Here is a 22,730-nt window from a genome sequence, read left to right as displayed (position 1 = left end):
ATTCGCACAGCCTACACTCTTTGTAAGAGTTTCATAGTCTCCAAATAGCATCCCCAAACCCTAAATCCAGAGAGGAGGGGGTCCACATTACTATATTCTTCTCTAAGTGGAGGATGCTAACTGCCAAACCCAGGGTAGGGACACTGGAGGTGAAAGCTCAAAGAGAGCAGGGTCCCAGCTACATGTGTGGAGGCTCCCAATGTATAGGAACCCTTATGTTTGGGGCTTGCCAGTCCCCTCTGTCGGCACCAGGCAGCAGCCTCGCGGTGTACTGAGAAACTCAAACTTCTACACCAACCACCGCCCTACGCCACGCCTCTGAGCGGTGAGGGCCAGCAGACAAAAGGCCAAGGCCTCAGGGTCCTTGCAAGCAGACACCACCCGTAGCGCTTGGGGGCGGGGAGAAGACGAGGGTAGGGACTATCTTCGGTTCGTCTACTGGCTGTAGCTGCTGTCCGTCTGATCCCTGGGGCCAGACTACTGGTCGGTAGGGGCGGGGCTTGTGTCCCAATGAATGGGGCGGGGAGCCGGAAGCAGGAAGTGAGTTTGCGAACGGAGCAGCTGCAGCAGGTGAGGTACGGCGCCCTGGTTTTGGGGTCACGATGTGTCATCTTCAGGAGATCAGATCGAGGCCTGGCTGAGCATGCAAGATCGTCCTCTTTCTGTCCACCCTTCAGTGCCTCTTCCAAATCTCTCCCAGCTTTCGGGCAAGGAGAATTTCCAGGCAGTAAAGAGTTAACACTTCTTTCCGAACGAAGGGGCAAATGGGGCGGAGCCGCGCGAATGCGGAATACTGAGGGTGGAAACGTGTCCTTTAGCCAGGGGCGGAGCGTGGAGAATGTGGTGGGCTCGGAATTCCTTGAGTCCCAATTGGGCTAAAAGCTTTGGATAAGTTGCTTGCTTTCCAAATGTTATATGGTTCCTATCTGGAAAATGGGTTGTGATCTTATATGGCTTCCCAACAGAGCAACAGAAGAAAACAGGATAATGAAGGGCTGAAGAATGAGATGAGACTGGGGCAGATGCTGGGAGGGAAAAGCTGGGAAGAAATATCATTGCTGTTTTTGATTTATTTTTTGACAGGGTTTCATATACCCCAGAATGACCTTGGAATCTAACCCTGGGCCTGGTTGTTGGCTAGGCAGACTCTACCAACTGGGTCACATTCCGGTCCTGGAAAGGCCTTTTCTAGTTTTCATACCCAGCTGTTGAGCATGGTGCCATATTCACAGTCAGTTCTGCAGAGAAGCGAAGAGCAGTGCAGGGAAGTGAAGCAGCTGGCCTGGGTTTTAGACTCTTTGGTGGAGCAGGGTTGGGACAGTGGGGCGGATATCCAGCATGAAGCCCTTGTCAGCAGTTGTGATGTGCTAGAGGTGTTGGGAAATTCAGAACAGAGACTAGGAAATCTGAGAAGGTGGAGATGAGACAGGGAGTGGCCAGGGCTGGGATTCTAGTACCCAGGCTCTGTTCTGCCAGTTCTTCCTTCATTTGCTTGGCATCCTTGGGCCTCAGTGTCCTCATCTGTAATATGAAGTGGTTGGATTCAGATTTTCAGTCTGAGAGGCCACAGGCCAAAGCTGGCCCGCTAAGTATTTGAGCCTTTGAATTACAGCATTTCAGGTGGATGGATGCTACTGGGTTACTCCCTCCTGGGCTTCTGGGTGGAAGAAGCTAGTTAGCTCATGAGATTTCAGAGCAGACGCGAAGATGCCGTGATCTCTGAGATGACTGTGATGTGTTCTTGCAGGGCTCATGGCAGATACCCAGTACATCCTGCCCAATGACATCGGTGTGTCCAGCCTGGACTGCAGGGAGGCGTTCCGCCTGCTGTCACCCACAGAGCGCCTCTATGCCCATCACCTGTCGAGAGCCGCTTGGTATGGAGGCCTGGCTGTGCTGCTCCAGACATCACCTGAAGCCCCCTACATATATGCCCTGCTTAGCCGCCTCTTCCGTGCCCAGGACCCTGACCAGCTGCGCCAACATGCCCTGGCTGAGGGCCTTACTGAAGAAGAGTACCAGGTCAGTTCTCACAGGTTAGCCTGGTTTCCTGAGAGGGTGCGAAGGACCAGGAACAAGGGGCATAGATCTCTCTCTACAACTAGGTTGGGGATTAGACTAAAGGGTGCTAGCTCAAACACACACACACACACACACACACACACACACACACACACAGAGAGAGAGAGAGAGAGAGAGAGAGAGACAGAGAGAGAGCTGTAGCTTCAGTGCCTGCTTCAAGATACAGGGAAGCAAGCCAGGCATGGTGGCGCACACCTTTAATTCCCGTACTTGAGAGGCTGAGGCAGAAAGATTGCTGTGAGTTTGAGGCCAGCCTAGGTACACAGTTCTTGGCAGTCTGCAGTGACTGTACACCTGATACTGAGGGACAGAGGAAGGCGGTCTGGGTAGACATCAAGGGTTTGTGAGGGACCTGGGTAGAATGTTCTGTTTGTCTCTTAGTTCTGGTCTGTGGATGTATTGGCCATATAACATACTTGAATCTTAGTATATTGCATCAGTTCAGAAGCATACAAAACACAAAAGGTCACACACGTTCAGTCTTGTCAGAGGTAGGCACTGTAGCTGGTCCTTTTCCATTCTGTGTAAGTGCGTTGGATACTGATACTTGTATGTGCACAGTATATCAGGCCCCCATTTAACTTACCTGGAACTCACTCTGTAGACCAGGCTGGCCTTAACCACAGAGATCAACCTGCCTCTGTCTCCCAAGTGCTGGGATTAAAGGCGTGCACCACCACTGCCCAGCTTAACTTACTTTTTTTAAAATGTGAAATGACAGTCTTGTGTGTACATGTGCAAGTGTCAAACATGTAGACACCAGCAGAGAAGTATACTCCTTTGAAGCAGGATCTCTTTTACAAAGATCTGTTTTGTTATGTGTATGTGGTGTCAGTGCGTGTTGCCCATAGAGGCAAGAGGCATAGGACCCACTTGACATGGGTGCTAGGAACTGAACTTGGGTCCTCACCAAGAGGTCTCAATTACTAAAGAGGTCTTATCTCTTCAGCCCCCTGACGAGGGCTTACAGTGAACCTGCAGCTTGTTCTGACGAGGCAGACTGGCTCTCAAGCTCCCAGATGGGCTGTGTACACAGCCACCTTCCCAGTGCTGAGGTCACATGTGTGCGTGGTGTGCCTGACTTTTTGATGTGCGTGCTGCATATTCAGACTCAGGTCCCCATGCTTGCTCAGCAAGTGCTCTTACGCACTGAAGCCTCTCTCCAACCCTGTTTGACTTCTTACATCATGTTCTCCGTGTTCTGGAACCTGCTCATTTTGCAGAGCTCTGTGTCCTGGAGAATTTCCATTTGGGTATAAATCCTATAGGACTGTGAAAGACCATTTTGTTTATTGGCTCTGAAACACGCTAAAGCAGTGTACATTGTAATCAAATAAGTATTTGGGTGTTTTTGGTTGGTTGGTTGTTTTGTTTTATTTTGTTTTGGTTTTTTGGTTTTTCAAGACGGGGTCGCTCCATGGCTGTTCTGGAATTTGCTCAGTAGACCAGGATGGCTTCAAACTCTTAGAAATCCACTTGCCTCTGCCTCTTTTTAAATTCTGGACATTTTAGGTGGTTTCTAGCTTTTCTTTCAAACAATGCCACAATGCTTATTCTTGTGTAAGTATGTAAGTGGGAACTGTTTGGAGAGATAGGAATGCTGGGTTGAAGGCTCTGAACTTTTTTTTTTTGTTTGTTTTTTTGAGATAGGGTTTCTCTGTGTAGCCCTGGCTATCCTGGAACTCACTCTGTAGACCAGGTTAGCCTCGAACTCAACGATCCGCCTGTCTCTGCCTCCCAAGTGCTGGGATTAAAGGCCTGCGCCACCACTGCCCAGCAGCTCTGAACATTTATAATGATCTGATTGTGTTAAATTATCTTCTAAGGCCACAGGTGGTGGTTCACACCTTTAATTTTAACCCTCTGGAGTCAAGGGTGGGAGGATCTCTGTGAGTTCAAGGCCAGCCTGATCTGCAGAGTTTGAGACCAGTCAGGGCTGTATAGTGAGACCTTTTTATTAAAAATAGTTCAACATGTTACATTCCCACCAGGAATGTGTAGAAATGTGACCTGGTTTTCTATAAAGGGAAGAAATTGATCAGATTGTTTATTTCTGAGCCAAGGTTACTATTTCTTCCATGTCTTTGGAATTTTTGCTTATTGCGTCCTGTCTGTGGGCCTTCGTCTACTGTTAAAAAGAGCAAATCTCTGTGGGAATGCCTGTAATTAGGAAGTACTACCCAAGGGTTAACTATTTTTAGTGGGATGCCTTTGTTGGTAAGTAGCCGAAACCCAATACAAAGTGGCTTAAAGAGAATTATGAGCCTAGTGTGGTGACATATGCCTGTGACTGAATCACTTGGGAGGCAGACAGAGGCAAATCTCTGTGAGTTACAGGCCAGTTTGGTCTACATAGTACGTTCCAGAATAGCTAGAAATACACAGTGAGACTGTGTCTCAAAACAAAATAAAAGAACAACAAAAAAAGAATTATTAGCTCACATAATTGCAAGGTCCAGGGCTAGAGGAGGCTGCAGGTGCAGTTAGACTCAGTTGTTGGACGCTATTTTGAGATGTGATCTCCGTCTCTCGGTTTTCTCAAGCCATTCTCAGTCAGCCTATAGCAAGAGAAGCTGGTTCTCTGACTGGCCTAGCCAGCTTACACGCCTCCCCTTGGAGCTGTGGGAAGCAGCTTCTTGCTGTCACAGCTTAGGTAGGTTTGTTTGGTAGCTGCTGAAACCAGTTTTGCTACCCAGTAGGGTGGGGGTAAAAAAAATCCATCTGTGACAACAAATTTGGACAGACTGGGGCCTCCTAGAGTCAGGGTTCTGCCCTGTGATTTCTCAGCCTCTCCCACACTGGTATGCCCTGGAAAAAAAAGGGAAAGGGAGTCCTCTCATATGTTTGATATTATGTTGTCTCCACTCTGCAGGCATTCCTGGTCTACGCAGCAGGGGTCTACTCCAACATGGGCAACTACAAGTCCTTTGGTGACACCAAGTTTGTTCCTAACCTGCCCAAGGTGAGTTGGGGAGACAGCAGTGGGCTGTGGTTAGAGAATAAAGAAGGGACCCTTGTTGGAGTCAAAGGTGCAGAGCAACCCATAGCCCTGTCACTGGGACACTGGGACTGTGGTGTCACTCAGCGTCCCCAGGTGCTGCAGATGGACACATAAAGGAAAAAGCACAATCCGTTCAGACTTCTGATCTGAGAGCCAAGCAAGTGCAGGTTGTGCAAATGTGAGCGGTTAGACACCTGCTGGTCATCACTGGGATAGGCAAAGTCCGTGCACTGTGCTTCCTCAGATTTTAATGCCTGTATTGGTACTGTTGAATGCAGTGTCTGATTGAGTAGTTCTGTGGTAGCCTGAGGTTCAACTCTTATCAGGGCTTGCTGCTGTTCTCTGGCCTATATGTCTTAGGTTCAAGGAGAGGGAGGCTCTGGGAGGCTGAAGGACATGTGGGCAGACCAATGCCCTCCTTTCTTCTTGCAGGAAAAGCTGGGACGTGTGATCCTGGGGAGTAAGGCTGCCCAGCAGCAGCCAGAAGTAGTCAGGGACCTTTGGCAGACCTGTGGGGACCTTATGTTCTCCCTGGAACCGAGGCTCCGACATCTTGGGCTGGGGAAGGAGGTGAGCCCCGCCCTCCAAGAACTTGGTAAAGTGGAGGCATCCTTGAGGCTTCTTGGTATGCATGGAAGGGCAGCTGATGATAGGAGACAGGAGGCTCTTCCCTCTATTCTCGAACTAAAGCCACTTGGCACCACAGAGAACCTCATGGAATGTTTCTAGAATGTTCTTCCAGGTCTGTCCTGGCGGGATGTGAATGCACAGAGAGGGAAGGTGAGAAGAGCTATGAGGAGAAGGGAGTCTAGGACAGAATGATGGGGGGAATTCAGGGTCCCTGCCTCTAGGGGTTGCTCGGACTGCGTGGGAAGAAGCCGAGGCAAGCCTTAGAGGTGGGCCAGCTAGAGAGGATGGGTGGAGGGAAGACTGAGTTAGGCATGGTGGCACACACCTGGTGTCACCTGTAATCACAGCCCTCAGAAGTGTGAGTTTGAGGCTGGAGTGGGGCTACATAGTGAGACCTGACCTCAAAGAAGAAAATACTGAAAATGTCCAAGATGAAAATCTGTTTTATAACCTTTCTCCCTAGAAATAGACGGAGCAGGGTGGAGGTGCCGGGAGGACACGCAAAGCCTAGGCAGGAAGCCGTCAGCTGCCTCACAGGGTCTGCTCTGCGCCCTTAGTAGCTTCATCTCTTGTCTCTCCGGGCACCTTTTCTCTCACCGTCTCTTCCCCAACAGGGAGTCACCACCTATTTCTCTGGGGATTGTACCATGGAAGATGCCAAGCTGGCCCAGGACTTTCTGGACTCTCAGGTTTGGGAATTGGCGATTTGGGACACTAGTTTGATGGGGCTTCTTGTCTCTACCCCTTCACCACTGCCACCTGCCCTTGGGTCCCAGCTTGAACTCAGAGACATACGGGTACCTTAGGTCCTTGAGAAGGAAAAGACTTAAAGGACTCTTTGTGTGAGAGGTAAGCCTGCACCAATCAGAAAGACGGAGATGTCACACGTGTGCCAGGATGCGTCCGTCCACCCTGTCCTGTGTTCCTGGGCCACATGACAGCTCTGTGGCTGTCTCCCGCGTCGATCCCACACAGCTAAGAGTTAACTGAGGTGGTTCTGTGCCTCGCACAGCCAAGCTTGTGAACATTAGTGTTCAGGGGGCAAAGGTGCTTGCCGGTGACATGAAGTTGATCTTCTGGGATCATGTGTGGGCCCCTAGATATGTATTTTTAAATTAGAAAGTCTGTTTATTTTAGTGTGTGTGTGTGTGTGTGTGCCTGAAGTATGTAGTGTGCACCCCTGTATGTAGGAGCCCATGGTTAACCTGAGGCTGGAGTTAGAGACAGTTGTGACTTCTGTTTACATGCTGGGAACCAAAGCTGGGTCCTCTGCAAGTGCAGTACAGTAAGCACTCTTAACACTGGGCCACCTCTCAGCTCCAGTAGATTATATTAGTTTATTCTTTTGAGACAAAGTCTCACTATATAGATCAGGCTGGCTTGAACACACAGAAGTCTGCCTGCCGTTGCTTCCTGAGTGCTAGGATTAAAGGCATGTACTAAGTTAGCGTTTACTGTGGGGTGCACTGCATGGCAGCCATCCCGTGCCCTCCCCTGTGGGCTTGGGAAGTTCCTCAGAGAAGCCTAGTTACTTTGCCTCACTGTCTTGGGATGGCCACTCCTCCATTCTCCTCAGTTTCCTTGGTCTCACCATCCTCCAAACACTGCTCTGTTTTTTTTTCCCCCCAGAACCTCAGTGCATACAACACACGGCTCTTCAAGGTTGCCGACCAGGAAGGGAAGTCCCACTATGAGGTGCGGCTGGCTTCAGTCCTCAACACAGGTGCGCAGCCCAGTTGTCCCAGCAGAAAGAGCTCTTTGGTGTCAGTTGTTTCTTCATACAGCAATAGAGTGGCTCTCAACTCTCCAGAGTCCTTTATTAATGTGAGCCAATTCTTGGTGGTCGCGGGTCTCTGACTGGCTCTGCCTGGTTTATAAAGCAAGGATAGCGAATATATTTAGGCCTCTGTGTCACCCTCTGCTCCCTCGTTTTCACCCATCCACATCCCTAGTCAGTGCATGCCTCCAACACTCTGCTCTAGCCATGTTCTATAGCTTCTGGTTCCTACGTCTAGTCACCAAGTCTTTATACAGGTTGTTGCCTACTTCCTGACCAGAACAGCTGCGAGCCCATCTTCCTTACCCAGCCAGCTCCTCTCCATTCCACAGCTGGATGTGGGTGGCTCCTTTTCAGGGATCCTTCCAGCACTCGCACTGGTGCCCTTGTTGGTCTGTGTCTTGATGACAAGCCCTCTGCTGGAATGGGCTGTGTGTTTCTGTCAGAGTCTTGCCCAGTACCCAGTGCCCAGTGCTTGGTAATACTCAGGTATTCAATGTGGAAATGCTGGGTATACGCATATAGCAAATGAACATGCCATATGCGCTCCAGGCAGAGAGACAGTGTGAGCTGCAACAGGGTGATAGCAAAAAGGAGGGGACAGCACAAAAGTCTGTTTTGACAAAAAAGGGACACATCAACTAGAAACATGGTTCAGCAGTTAAGAGCACTTCTTGTTCTTCTAGAGGACCTGGGTTAGGTTACCAGCATCCTAGGTACCAGACATGAATGTGATGCACATATGTACATGTGTGCATGTGCTCTTGTGTACACACACACACACACACACACACACACACATAAATACATACACATTTGTACACATACACCAGATAAAAACAACTCTTTTAAAAAAGAAAGAAAAAAAAAGGGACACAGGTCCGGGAAACAGAAGGGATCATGTTGCAGTGCAAGTTGAAATAGATCCCATGCTTGTAGCACAGATTTCAGGCCAGGAGTGACTTTGGGGCTGGGAATATGAATCAAAGGTAGAACACTGGCCTTGAGTGCTCAAGGCCCTGGAGTCTGTTCCACATACTGAAACAGCTTCTAGAAGATGACCTCAGTGTCTGTCATCCTTGGCTAGTGGTCCCTTCCTTGTCTCTCACAATCAGGAGTCACAGACTTCAGCTCCCCAGTTATGCTCAGCTCTCATAGTTTTAAGATGTGATTCTTTTTTATTCTTTTGTTTATTTTTTAAAGATTTATTAATTTATTATATGTAACTACACTGTAGCTGTTTTCAGATACCCCAGAAGAGGGAGGGCATCTGATCTCATTATGGATGGTTGTGAGCCACCATGTGGTTGCTAGGATTTGAACTCAGGACCTTTGGAAGAGTAGTCGTTGCTCTTAACCGCTGAGCCATCTCTCCAGCCCCTATTCTTTTGTTTCTTTCAAAGATTGATTTCTTTCTCGTCTTTCTTTTTGAAGATTTATTTTTATGTGTATAGTGTATTTGAAAGTGCTCGAGGCCAGGAGAGGGTGCTAGTTCCTGTGGGACTGGAGTTACAGATGGCTGTGAGACACCAGATGTGGGTGCTGGGAACTCAACCTGGGTCTTTTGCAAGAACAAAATGTGTTCCCCACACCTATCCCCCAAGACATAGTTTCTCTATATAGCTAGCCCTGGCTGTCTAGGAACTCCGTAGACTAGAGAGATCTGCCCATCATAACTCTTGGTATGTGTACATATGGAGTATTGGGCTTTTGTTGTTTTTATGCTGGGATTAAAGGCATGCAATGCTACCCGCTGGAGTAATAGGTTTCTGTGGAGGTTATCTTTTTGTTTTGTTTTTTTTTTTTGAGATAGCATCTTCTGCCATCTTTGGGGCCACTCTAAACTATTGTGTATTTAATTGAAATGACTTTGAGTATATATCTGAGATGACCTTGAACTCCTTCTCTTCCTAATTTACCTCTCAACTGATGGTGGTGCAGTGTGCAGGATCATACTCTGCTGGTTGTGTGTGCGTCCTCCCTCCCTCCCTCCCTCCTCCCCTCCCTCCCTCTCTCCTCTCCTCCCCTCCCTCCCTCCCTCCCTTCCTTCCTTCCTTCACATTTAGCCTGTGCACAAATGTCCTGAAATAGAAGTCAGAGGATGATCTACAAAAGTTGACTCTGTCCTTTCACCCTGTGGAGGACCTAGGGACTACACTCAGACTGTCACACTTGATGGTTAGAACCTGTACCCTCGGAGCCATATCTTCAGCCTCTGTGTGCTTTGAGACAAGGTCTTACTCTAGCTCAGGCTGGCCTCAAACTCATTGTAATCCCGTCTCCACCTCCCAGGCTCCGAGGTTATAGATGCGTACCACCACACCTGGTTTATGCAGTGCTAGGAATCAAATCTGGGGCTTTGTGCATACTAGGCGCACACCTTGTCAACTGAGCCGCATCCCTAGCCTCTAATATATGCATGTTTGAATTATCCTAATTTCTGTTGGCAATGGGGAGCCATTAAAGTTCTTAGTGGGCCAGAGTGAAAGCCCGCAGAGGTGCGCTGCTCCTGTACCCTGAGTGTCAGCCTTTTCCCTGAGTGTCGCCTCATTCCATAGACCCTGCTCTCGACTCTGAGTTGACTTCCAAGCTGAAGAGATACGAGTTCCAGGGGAACCATTTCCAGGTCACCCGGGGGGACTATGCCCCCATCCTCCAGAAGGTGGTAGAACACTTGGAGAAAGCTAAGGTAGGGCTGGCTGGAGATAGAGTGGGCCACTCAAAACCCCTCTGGGCAGCGAAGGTGGATGGTCCAGGACTGACCAAAGCCCTTCTCACCTCTAGGCTTATGCAGCCAACAGCCACCAGGAGCAAATGCTGGCCCAGTACGTGGAGAGCTTCACCCAGGGCTCCATTGAGGCCCATAAGAGGGGCTCCCGCTTCTGGATTCAGGACAAAGGCCCCATTGTAGAGAGGTGAGGTGCCAGCCTCTGCTCCCCCACCCCCACCCCACCCCACCCCATGCCTTCTGCCAGGTTGCCCTCATCTCTCCTCTTTCCTCCTCTAGTTACATTGGCTTCATTGAGAGCTACCGTGACCCCTTCGGCTCCCGAGGAGAGTTCGAAGGTAACTTCTTGTGGGGCAGGGAGGTTGGGTGAAAATCCCTTCGCACAGGTCCAAGTTCACTCTCACATTCTTCCTCAAGAGTTCTGTCCTTTCTCCTAGAAGTGATGACAGCAGCCTGGGTCAGTTTATTTAATGTCCCAGGCACTGTGTAGCACAAAGTTAACCTGTGGATTGACCATAGTGCTGGCTGAGCCCAGTTGCCCTGACTTTGAGCCATTTGGCTGTTACACCTTTTGTGGCTGACCTGACAAGGCAAACATGATTTCTTAGCCTGGATTTTCCCATCATCCATTCAGTGACCAAGTGGTCAGACCTCTGAGAATCACCGAGTCCTCAGCCGGGAGGGGTGGATATGCCACGCCCGTGAGACTGATGGGATAGCTTTCATCCCTAGCGACAGCAGACGGCTGGAGGGTTCAGACTGGTCTCTGCCTACTCGCTCTCCCCATTCTGCATAGAGAGGCTGGATATCGAGTTACTAAATCCAGAGATTAGCCTGGTAGGAGGAAGGAAAGTGCCAGCCGTACCTAGGAGCTCAGACATGAGGTCAGAGGAACATGAAGGAATTCTGCCTGTTGTTTTCCAGTGTGGGGCCTGGGGCTTGGGGCTTGCGGACCCCAGCAACATGGAGGAACTGGGGAGGGTGCAGTGGGATCCCAGGATGCTGGCAAACCACAGCCCTCCCCCACAAACCCTCCCCCCACCACCACAGGCTTCGTGGCCATGGTAAACAAAGCAATGAGTGCCAAGTTCGAGCGGCTGGTCGCAAGCGCTGAGCAGTTGCTGAAGGAGCTGCCCTGGCCTCCTGCCTTTGAGAAGGACAAGTTCCTCACCCCTGACTTCACCTCGCTGGACGTCCTCACCTTCGCTGGCTCTGGCATCCCTGCGGGCATCAACATCCCCAACTGTGAGTCCCTCCCCTCAGCCTTCTATCAGTGCTTCTTCTTGCCCTTCCCTCTGTTAGCCCTCACCCCTGTCTTCTAGATGATGACCTGAGACAGACAGAAGGCTTTAAGAATGTATCTCTGGGGAATGTGCTGGCCGTGGCCTATGCCACAAAGCGGGAGAAACTCACGTTCTTGGAGGAAGAAGACAAGGTGGGCACTGGCTACCTGAGCCCGGGCTAGGCTGTACAAGTCTGGGAAGGCATGTGGGCCAGCACTGTGGTGAAATCAGAGTCCAGCTTTGGTTCTGGCTTAGCCACTTTCCTGCCATGTTACTGACCCTTTGTCACTGGGAGCTTCCATTCTCACAGGGTGCACAGTGGAGGGTCATTGTGGGGGTGCGATGGGTCGCTCCACATGTGTGAAATGGAATAAGCTTGGCTCTCAGAGAGCACACATTGCCCACATGGGCCTTGCTGGGAGGACTGGTGTGCACTGTGCCCACAGTGAGGTGGTGGCGGTCAGTGGGGTCCTTGTTTGTCTTGACAGGACCTGTATATCCGCTGGAAGGGGCCGTCCTTTGATGTGCAGGTGGGGTTACACGAGCTGTTGGGCCACGGCAGCGGCAAGCTCTTTGTACAGGTGAGCAGGGATCACCTGACCTGTCCCACGCATAGGTGAAGCTGTTCATTCCTAGGGAGCCATGGCTCCCTTCAGTATCTGGAAAAATACAGGCTCAACGTGCAGAGACAGACAGTGCCTGCGGCCTTGGCTCGGGCAGCGGCAGAACCTGGCCCCTCCTGGTCTCTGTCTAGGGACCGCCTGAGTCACACTTCAAGGGGACCTTCCCCAGCCTGAGCCCAGCAATCCCTCTTGGTCAGCAGCCATCAGTTGAGCTATCTTGGAGAACCCTGTTTGCCCATTCATTTCTCTGGGCTCCTGGAGCATGTTGTAGGGAGGTCAGCTCACGTCTCTTCAGCCTAAGGGACTGTCTTCCCAGAGTGCTTCCCTCCCCCCCCCCCGCCCCCGTGGCTTGTACTTGGGTATCATGGAGAGGCTGATAGACTTTATAGCATGCTGGGGAGACTCGAAGGTTCCCAACATGGAGCCACATAGCTGAACTAACCGTAGGAAAGTAAGGTCCATCAGTGAGAATGGGATTCTGGGCTGGGCTTGCTCTCACTGGTGGGGCTCCCTAGATGAGGGAGGGACAGAGCTGCCTCTGGTTTGTCTGGAGAATCCAGAGGGCAGCTGAAGGGGCACACCTAGCATGGTGTCTCATTCAGTGTTATAGTCAGGCCACAGCCTTAAATACGTCTTTCCTTCTGGCTGGGTCCCAGTGGACCCATCTGTACAGTGGGGTTCCTGACACCATTCTATGAACTCCTGTGAAGAAAAAAAGGGGAGATGAAGCATAAGCCCGGCACAGTGGGGTTTTAGCCAGCCTGTTAGTATCTGGGAGGCACAGAGGTTACTCGTGCTGATCCCAGACTGGGGCTCTTGGTCTCTGAGCCTCCCTCTCTTCCCACCCGTGATGTGTGTTGGTGACATAGGCTTTTCCAGGAGGTCACTGTGGAAGACGCTTGGCATGGCGGGGAGGGCCGTGTAGGCAGCTTGTGTGGTAGCCCCAGAAGCACATGGGGAGAAGCAGCCATGCTCGGTGGCCCACATACTGGGTGTCTCTTCCACAGCTCTGAAGAGTGAGTTCCCTCCCTCCTGGACCCCAGTTTCCCCCCTGTACAGTGAAGTGCATGGGTGGTTCCTAACTGCTGAGGGATTTGAGGGAATAGTTGGCATCCCAGAGCTCTGAGGATGCCCTCAGAGCTTCCCCTTCCTTATCTTTCTGAGCCACTCAGATCCTGCCCAGGGGCACTGTCCCCTAGCCCACCCCCCGCATTCACCACCTTTCTTTTACAGGATGAGAAAGGTGCTTTCAACTTTGACCATGAGACTGTGATCAACCCAGAGACTGGGGAGCAGGTAAGAGAGCCCCTGTGGAGCCAGGAGGCCGGGGCAGGGGGCACAGGCAGGCTCTGATCTTGGGTCCTGGGTCGTCCTTCTAGATCCAGAGCTGGTACAGGAGTGGAGAGACGTGGGATAGCAAATTCAGCACCATCGCCTCCAGCTACGAAGAGTGCCGGGCCGAGAGTGTGGGCCTCTACCTCTGTCTCAACCCCCAAGTGCTGGAGTAGGAACCATGGGCTGGAGGGGCGGTGGGCTGAGTCCCCACGCTGGACCACTCTGAAGGTACCGGAGCATGGGGCTAATTTTATCATCCCTGTCTCCGCCCCACCAGGATCTTTGGCTTTGAGGGAGCTGATGCAGAAGATGTAATCTACGTGAACTGGCTCAACATGGTTCGGGCTGGGCTGTTGGCTTTGGAGTTCTACACCCCAGAGGCAGCCAACTGGCGACAGGTGGGACGGGCGAGGAGCCTGCCATGTGACCACTATCAGGATTCTGGTTGCAGGGATGGGCCAAATGCACCCCCCAAGGCAGATAAACTTAAACTCTAACCCCAGACTCTACTGTGGGTAAAGCTCTATCACATCTCTGCTGGAAGAAGAGAGTCAGGATTCAAATTCATGTAGTCCTTCCTTCCACTGGGCTCAGCCACTCAGTCACAGTTTTTGTTATTGTTTTGTTTTTTATGCTTTTCCAGACATGGTTTCTCTGTAGCCCTGACTGTTCTGGAACCCACTCTGTAGACGAGGCTGGCCTGGAACTCACAGAGATCCCTCTGCCTCTGTGTCTTGAGTACTGAGATTAAAGATGTGTGCTACCATACCTGGCCAACATATAGTTTGAAACTATGTTCACCAACAGTGATTTGATTTTTGTTTAACTTACATTATGTGTGTGCACATGTGTGTGCCCAGTTTTGGAGAGCCAGTTGCCTCCTTCCATTTTGAGTCCTGGGAATCAAACTCAGGTTGTCGGGTTTGCATGGCTTTCTTTCTTTACTCATCAGTCCACTTTGCTGGGCTTTTTATTTTAATTTTTTAACAAAATCAGATAACTACATTGAGGAGTCAGTATGTCATCAAGGGGTCCACACTAAAGCCTTGAAGCTACCAGGGAGCTACAACCTGGGGGTTCATGTGACCTGAGAAACCTGATCGACATAGCAAGACCCCAACTCAAAAGAAAACAGAGGGCTGGAGAGATGGCTTAGTGGTTATGAGCACTGGCTGCACTTCCAGCGGACCTGCATCCAGGTGACAGCTAAGAAAATTGTCTGTAACTCCAGTTCCAAGGAACCCAGTACCTTCTTCTGGATTCCACAGACACTGCATACATGTGGTGCACATACATGTTAGCAAAAGACCTATACATATAAAAATGAAATACATTTTTAAAAACTTAGAAAAGAAAATTATGTGTGTGTGCACACCACAAACACACATAAAAGAAAATACACATTTTAGAGTCTGGACTGAGGTTTGACTCCTGACTCCCTTAGTAGCTGTGTGATCTTGAACCAGTCACTTCACTTCTCTGGGTCTCAATGTTTTGTCATATGTAAACGTGGGGTAATGGTGCCTACTCAGTTCCATTGTTGGGCACAAAAAAGATGGGGAAAGTGAGTCCTCCGGGTCTTTAGTGAGGGACCCCATGAGTAGCTGCTGCCTGAAGCATTGAGAGGCGAGGCAAGTGATGAGAGGGAATAGGGTACCAGGTTCTGCACACAGCCCGCATCAGTGAACACTGGAGAAAGGAAGAAATTGAAGGGAGAGGAGTGGGCAGAGTGGACCCCCAGGGTAAGGGGGAATAAACAGATGATGTCATCTGACGATTGGCATGTTGAACACGTTAGCAAATTGTGCACTAAGCACTCAATATCCACTACACACGGCCTCTTTCCCCTGGCAGGCCCACATGCAAGCCCGGTTTGTGATCCTGAGGGTTTTGCTGGAAGCTGGCGAAGGACTTGTGACCGTCACTCCCACCACAGGCTCTGATGGGCGCCCAGATGCGCGGGTCCACCTGGACCGCAGCAAGATCCGGTCAGTGGGCAGACCTGCCTTGGAGCGGTTCCTGCGGAGACTCCAGGTAAGTGAAGGTCTTTTGTCTTGGCTTCCACCAGCCTCTTTCTGTCCCTCTCTCCCACCTGTCAGTATCTCTTAACCTCCTGGACGGTTCCTTCATCCAGCAAGTCTCTGTAGTGACAGAATAGCTGTGCGTAGTTTCTCCCATGGGCATGTAGGAATGCAGACAGCTAACAGGGAAACAAAGTAAGCGGGACGCCTTCAGACCATGACAGGAGCTGAATGGCAGTAACACTGCTGCAGGTGATGGTGAGCAAGACTGGAAAGGAAGGCCTGGCGCTTGCGGCGGCTGAAGACGGTACTGAGTCCCTTGCATCTGGGTTACCTAGGGTTGTGAGCAGCCATGTGGGTCGGAGGAATCAAACCCAGGTCCTCTGGAAGAGCACTCTTAACCACTGTAGCATCTCTCCGGCTCCATGAGGAAACTGTCTTTATGGTGTAGTACTTTCTACAAGAACGGGACTCTGTTCAACAATTCACACATCATAAGTCCTAAAGTTGTGGTTGTTTGAATTAGGAATCAAAGTATGTCTTTGTGATTGTGTGCCCATCTGTTTCCAGAAAGGATTGAAAACATCTTTAGGTAAAATATGTGGGAGTTTGGGGTCTTTTTGCTTTTGAAATTGTGTGTGTGCGTGTGTGTGTGTGTGTGTGTGTGTGTGTGTCTGTCTGTCTGTCTGTCTGTCTGTCTGTGTGATATTGAGAGGTTGTGCATGTGCCACAGTGTGTATATGGAGGTCAGAGATAATGTGCGGAGTTGATCTCTCATGCTTTTATGTAGAGTTTGGGGCAAACTCAGGAAATCAGGATTGTGTAGCAAGCGTGTTTATCTGCTGAGCTAGCTTATCAGCCCTGTTTGTCGATTTTAGTTTTTCTTTTTTGTTTACTTTTTCTTTTTAAAAAATTTTTAATATTTTGAGACAGTCTTACATGTATCCCTGGATGGCCTAGAACTCACTATGTTAGACCAGGCTAGCCTTCACTTGTGTCCTCCTCCTGCTTCTGCCTCTGCCTGCCAAGTGCTAAGAATGTAGGTATGTACTGCTACACCCAACTAAAACACTTGGTTGTAAAGTTAAATAAAATTAAATTAGGGGTTGGGGATAGAAGAGTATGACTTAATAAATGTGAGACCTTGGGTTTCATCCTCTGCTACCAAAAAAATAAATTAGGATAAGAGCCACTAGATGAGAAGCACAATGTCCTTGATGGACTCTGAGATAGGCAGGGGCACCGTTGGCAAAGCTGATGGGACAGACCTGGGTGGGTTCTGCAGTCTACTTGGTAGTAATGATCTGATTGATTATGAATTGGTGGCAAACAAGCTGTGCTGGCAGCTTCTGGAAGCTCACTCTGCCATCTTTGCTACATTTCTATGAGTCAAAGATTTTTCTGCAAATGGCAAATGCTGTTGTTAGAGCACTAGGAATAAGAATCAAATCTACTGTCTCCTAGGCAATATTGAATCAGTCCCTTGAGCAGGGTCTCATTCTATAGCCCTGGCTGGCTCTGTGTAGACCAGGATGGCCTCCAACTCACAGAGACTGACCTGCTTCTATCTTCCTGGTGCTGGGATAAAGGCATGCTCACTGTGAGGGTCCCCGTTTGGTCCTTGTACAGGGCAGCCTTACCTCATTGTGTTCAGTCTCCTCAGCGGTATGTTATAGACACAGAAGGTGACATCATCTTTAATCCAGCTCTTTATAGTGTAAGCCATGTTTTTGTTTGTTTGTTTGTTTGTTTGTTTTTTGTTTTTTGTTTGTTTTTTGTCTTTCTGATGTTAGCAAAGATTAGGTTGAATATGTATTTGTGACTTCTTGGAAGGTCTGGCAACAGTGGGCTCAATTCCTGTGTGTCTAGCTGGCTGGAACTGTGGCAGCCCCATGTTCAGACATGGCATAGGCTCTTTGTTTCGCCCAGAGATTCCCTGATTCCTGTTTTTCTTATAGTCCTCATTCTGGAGCCCCCAATTCCACATCCATAAATTCAACCAACTGCAAACACACAGATATTCAAGAGAATCATATCATATGTACTGGATATCCACAATTTTTTTGTCATCATTCCCTAAACAATATGGATCAAGAACAATGCATTGGGTATTATAAGTAATCTAAGGGCCTGGGCTATCGGGCAGTTGGCAGAGTGCTTGTGTAGTGTACATGGAGCCCTGGGTCCTCTTCTCACCACTGCATAAGTGTTGGCTCATATCTGTGACCCCAGCACTCAGGAGTAGAGGCTGGAGGATTAGGAGTTTAGGTCACCCTTCACTTCAAAAGGTTTGCGGCTAACCTAGGTAGGCTCTGGCTCAAAAAAAAAGCTGAAGAGATGGCTCAATGGGTAATAATGCTTGCCGTATAAACATAAGGACCTGAGTTCAAATCCCCTTATGTAAAATCCAGGCCTGGTTGCGTACCCCTGCAACTGCAGCACCACGCAGGTAGGAGGATCGCTGGAGCTTTCTGACTCCGGATTTGTGAGAACTCCGTTTCAAGGGAATAAGGTGGGGAATGGTAGACTAGGAGCTCGCGCCTTTCTCTGGTTTCTTCTGCACACAGCAAACACTCATGTGCACATACATCAAACACAAACACATACATAAATTTTTAAAAAGTGTAATAAACAAAATGTGATTTAAAATATGCCATACCAGAAGATGCATATAGCACATCATTTTGGATTAGAGACCTAGACGTTCCAATTTCATGATCCATTGAGGGTACTGGAAACCCATTCCCTGTAGTCTGTTCTGCCTCAGTCACTTCTGATGCTATGGCTCCTTTGGCGTCCATGTAGCTAACTCTCCAGTTTGAGCTCTCCAGGTCTGGCTTGTTGGTGTGATGATCATGTATGAAGAGATTACATATTACCAAGAAGTGAGGGAGATGAACCCCAGAGTCCACATAGCAGGGGGAGAGACTAGTCTCCTACAAAATTGGAGGTGGGGGCAAGCAAGACTAGGGATTGAGCCTTGGGCTTCAGTCCTAGGAGGTGCGTACTACGCCATGAAGAGAAGTTGAATGATGTCCGTGATAGTGAGAAAGTCTGCTATAACCAAAGTTCAGGAACGTGCAAGAGAAAATGTGAGAGGAGACAACGTAAGAGTAGAACCTGTGTTGGTTGAAGGGAAAGGTGATGCTTCCATAGCTGCCTCTGTGTGAGCCTTAATCCCATTTACAATGGAGGAGTCTGGGTGCTTTTAAAAGCCCCACCTCTTCCTTTTTTCATTAAATTCATTTTGGGTGTGTGTGTGCGTGCGTGTTTGAGTGTGATGTTTGTGTGACATATGCACATGTGTGTCCTGTTCCATTACTCTCTGCTGTGCTCCCTTGAAACAGGGTCTTTCACTGAACCTGGAGCAAGACTGGCAGCCAGCAAGCTCCAGTGACTGTCCTGTACACCCATCCTCAGCACTGGGATTACAGGCCCATACGTCAGTGCCTAGCTTTTAACATGGATGCCCAGGATTTGAACTCATGCTTGTGGTTCTTACCCACTGAGCCATCTCTTAACCCCGAAGCCCAACTTCTTAATATACACTGGCTTTTTAAAAAAAATGTAGCTGTCAGACATTCTGCCACGTACCTTTAATCTTAGCATTTAGGAGGCAGAAGCGAGCAAGTCTCTTGTGAATTCAAGGCCCAACTGGTCTACATATGGAGACTCTATCTTTAAAAAAAATTAGTCATCTAGGACGTTGTAGCTCAGGCTGTACTCCCTGTGTTGCCAAGGATGGCCCTGAACTGTTGATCTTTCTGTCTCTGCCTTCCAAGTGCTGGGATTATAGGTGCCACCATACCCAGCTTAGCCATTAGATTTGTAGCTCTCAAATTTTATAAAAGACAAACCATGGCACATCCTCTCCAGGGCTAGGTACAACTGGCCCTGGCTGCTGACAGTGTCCTGTGGATGCAAGGTGAGCTCCCATCCTAGGCACTTAATTCCTTCTTCCTACAGGTGCTGAAGTCCACGGGGGACGTGGTTGCAGGGCGGGCCCTGTACGAGGGCTATGCAGCAGTCACTGATGCACCCCCAGAGTGCTTCCTCACCCTAAGGGATACGGTACTGCTGCGCAAGGAGTCCCGGAAGCTGATTGTTCAACCCAACACTCGCCTTGAAGGTAACGAATTGTACACCAGCTGTTGGAGCTACCTGAGAGATAGATGATCCAGGGAGCAGATGATGCACTCGGTTCGGGGAGGGTTCCCTCTGCCACATTCTTTCAGACAGACCTCAGGCCTCCTAGGACCTTAGAGAATTTGAATCAGCAATGTTCAGGATGGAGATGTCCTGGGTAGTTCCCCTTCTCAAGTAACACTTCCATTTTCAGAATCCCTGGCCCTGCCTGCATGGTGCCGGTACCTTGTGTGCCCTATCTCTCCAATGCACTCTACGCGATAGCCTTTGTACATGCTGTACCCTCTGCTTGGCATAGTGTCCCTCAGGTCTGTGTCTGTCTGATTCTTCTGGTTGGTCAGGTCCCTGTTAAATGGCACCTTCCTGAGACATGCTGTCTCTAGCCCCTCAACACGGAATAACCCCTTCAGTCTCTTATCTCTCACCTTCACTTTCTTTGTGCTTTGATAACACAGAGTTCAGGGAGGCCACCGAGGGATGGAGCAGTGGATGGAACTGGGGTCATTTTCTGAACTAGTTCAGAGCCCATTAGGGATAAAAACTCAACAAAGATATTAATCGCACATGTTTAAAGGATAAACAGTGCTCTGAACAGTTGGATAAAAAATCACATCTGTAGCCTCAGCGTGTCCAGGAAAGGTCTCGGGAGGAAGTGGTGGAAGGGACCAGACCGAGGAACAGGTTGGAGTTTTCAAAGGTACTGGTGAGCTGGGGTGTGATCCATGGTAGAACATTTGCCTAATATTTAAGAGGCCCTGGGTTCCACCCCCAGCACTTTGATAGTTGGTAGTAGTGGTAATGGTGGTGGTGGAGGACTTTCAGGCCCTAGGGTACTGGGTGAAGTGTTTTCATAATAGACCAGGCTTGTATCTCACTGGTAGCATGCTTTGTACTACCAAATAAGGTTGCAGGTTCTATCCCCAGTACTGGGGGGAAAAAAGAAAAAGAAAAAAAAAAAAGAAAGGAACTCTTCAAGAATGAACTCCCCAAGCCTAGTGAAGACTGGTTTTAGTGACAATACCCTCATCAGTTTTCATCTGGGTACTGAAATCCACACAGGTGGTCTTCGCCACTGTGTACCTGTCAGTGCCACAGGCCACACAGAGTGCAAAGGTTAAGCAGCTGAGGAGTGATCCAGGAGACGATTCCCACCAGAATCCAGGGACCTCGAGACAGGCCCGCTTAATAGGTCAGATGCGCAGATGTACAGAGCAGCTGCTGAGCATCCCCACTGATGCTCTGTCCCATGCAGTCCCTGTAGCACAAAAGGAGAGGTTCTGTGCTCATGTCCCAGTTTACCCACAAGGCACTGAGGCTGAGAGTAGCTGAGAAACTTGCCCATGGTCTAGACATTTGAAGCAGATGCTGCACTGTGAGTTTCAAAAGGCTGAAGACTATCTTGTTTGATCTGACATAGCACTTGAAATTTAATTTCGGATTTATTTATTTGATTTCTGTTTTGCCTGCATGTATGTATGTACCATGTGCATGCAATGCCCTTGGAAGCCACGAGAGGGCAATGGATCCCCTGGGGCTGGAATTTCAGATGATTGTGAGCCACCCATGGGTGCAGGAGGCCAAACTAAGAGCAGCCTGAATCCTCAACAAGAGCCACGCACGCATGCGTACTCTTTCTCCAGCCCTGACAGAACGCTTTTACCAGTCACGTTTATTAGTGATTGTTGGGGTTATGTTGGCTTTGTTGAGACCAGGATTTCCTAGGCTAGCCTTAAAATTAATGATCCTTTTCCCCAGCCCCTTGAGTGCTAGGATTATGATGTGCTACCAAGCCAGACATGATTTAAATCTTGACTTAAAGCTGGGCGTGGTGGCGCACACCTTTAATCCCAGCACTCGGGAGGCAGAGGCAGGTGGATTTCTGAGTTCGAGGCCAGCCTGGTCTACAAAGTGAGCTCCAGGACAGCCAGGGCTATACAGAGAAACCCTGACTTGAAAAAACAAACAAACAAACAAACAAAAACCAAAAAATCTTGACTTAAGGGAAGGATGCGGTCAAGTGGCAGTTCATTTAAGTCTAAGTCTCCCCCCATCTCCTTCCTGGCAGGGTTATGCTGATGTAGTTAATTAGATAACTATCCTGAACATTGAACAGTTTGTGCCATAGAGTTCAGTCAGAACTCGCTGCCCCTGTGAATGTTACTAAGTAACCACATCTTTCTGTGCTGCTGTTTTCTCTCCATCCCCTAGGCTCAGAAGTACAGCTTGTAGAGTATGAGGCCTCAGCCGCTGGTCTGATCCGCTCCTTCTGTGAGCGGTTTCCCGAGGATGGGCCTGAGTTGGAGGAGGTTCTTATCCAGCTGGCCGCAGCAGATGCCCGATTCTGGAGGGACCAGGTCCAGGAGGCCCCACCTGGCCAGGCTTGAGAAGATCCGTGTGGTCTCTCCCCTCTTTGTCAGTGACCCTGAATTGTGTGTGATTAGGAGTCAGGGAGGGAGGGGCAGGAGCTTGGCCTTTGGTGCTACCTCAGCAGAGGGCGGTGATGCGACCCTTCCATTTGTCAGCACTTTGCAGTTTACCGGATGTCCTCAGTTCCTCGTTCTGCACCACCATCTATGGCTGGAGCTCAATAGGGTGCCTAGTCCGGTTTTCCACATGGGAAGGTGGCAGTTCTGAAAGTGACTGTTCTAGATCCGGCAGGTGGCGTGTGACAGAGCCAGGACTCAAAGCATTCTCACCAAATCCAGCGCTCTTCGTGTATTACTTTTATAGCCAGAAAAATAAATATGACAACTACCATGTCTGCAGTGTGTGTTTCTGTCTCTTCCGGTTCAAAGCCTAGGGAGGGCACAGTACATCACTTTTGGCTTCCAATCCACAATAAGATTTTGATATCATTTCCAAAGGAGGGCACAGACTCACAACATGTGTTCTGGAGCTCTCCTTTGTGACATATTTCTTAAAGAGTTTGTTTGTTTATTTATTTATTTATTTATTTATTTATTTATTTATTTATTTATATAAGTACACTGTAGCTGTCTTCAGACACTCCAGAAGGGGGCGTCAGATCTTGTTACAGGTGGTTGTGAGCCACCATATGGTTGCTGGGATTTGAACTTAGGACCTTCGGAAGAGCAATCGGGTGC

General features: G+C 49.3%; 1 protein-coding gene across 4 annotated transcripts; it reads left to right on the top strand.

Annotated features, from left to right (window-relative positions):
* The first annotated feature begins 508 nt into the window (after positions 1-508).
* Dpp3 (dipeptidyl peptidase 3) lies at positions 509-22,384 on the top strand. Of its 4 annotated transcripts, none has more exons than XM_021220642.1 (18): positions 509-570; positions 1,748-2,022; positions 4,955-5,044; positions 5,516-5,653; positions 6,328-6,402; positions 7,343-7,436; positions 10,049-10,179; positions 10,275-10,405; positions 10,498-10,556; positions 11,269-11,463; positions 11,541-11,653; positions 11,990-12,082; positions 13,358-13,420; positions 13,504-13,628; positions 13,737-13,857; positions 15,314-15,493; positions 19,447-19,609; positions 21,835-22,384. In XM_021220642.1, the coding sequence occupies exons 2-18, from the start codon at positions 1,753-1,755 to the stop codon at positions 22,008-22,010; spliced, it is 2,217 nt and encodes a 738-aa protein (XP_021076301.1). In that variant the 5' UTR covers positions 509-570; positions 1,748-1,752; the 3' UTR covers positions 22,011-22,384. The 4 variants fall into 4 exon arrangements, with proteins under 4 accessions (XP_021076301.1, XP_029397201.1, XP_029397206.1 ...); XM_029541341.1 differs by having other exon boundaries at positions 550-575; XM_029541346.1 differs by lacking the exon at positions 509-570 and adding an exon at positions 603-727.
* The last annotated feature ends 346 nt before the right edge of the window (positions 22,385-22,730 follow it).

This window comes from Mus pahari, chromosome 1, assembly GCF_900095145.1.
Source record: "Mus pahari chromosome 1, PAHARI_EIJ_v1.1, whole genome shotgun sequence".
Lineage (NCBI taxonomy): Eukaryota > Metazoa > Chordata > Mammalia > Rodentia > Muridae > Mus > Mus pahari.
The sequence above is the reverse complement of the archived record's forward strand: the minus strand, read 5'-3'. Positions and strand labels throughout refer to the sequence as shown.

Excerpts from the sequence above, each read along its gene's own strand:
- Dpp3 (XM_021220642.1), top strand. The coding sequence starts at position 1,753 with ATGGCAGATACCCAGTACATCCTGCCCAATGACATCGGTGTGTCCAGC. Across the intron at positions 10,180-10,274 it reads AACACTTGGAGAAAGCTAAG|GCTTATGCAGCCAACAGCCA; the intron begins GTAGGGCTGGCT and ends TCTCACCTCTAG. Across the intron at positions 12,083-13,357 it reads GCGGCAAGCTCTTTGTACAG|GATGAGAAAGGTGCTTTCAA; the intron begins GTGAGCAGGGAT and ends TTTCTTTTACAG.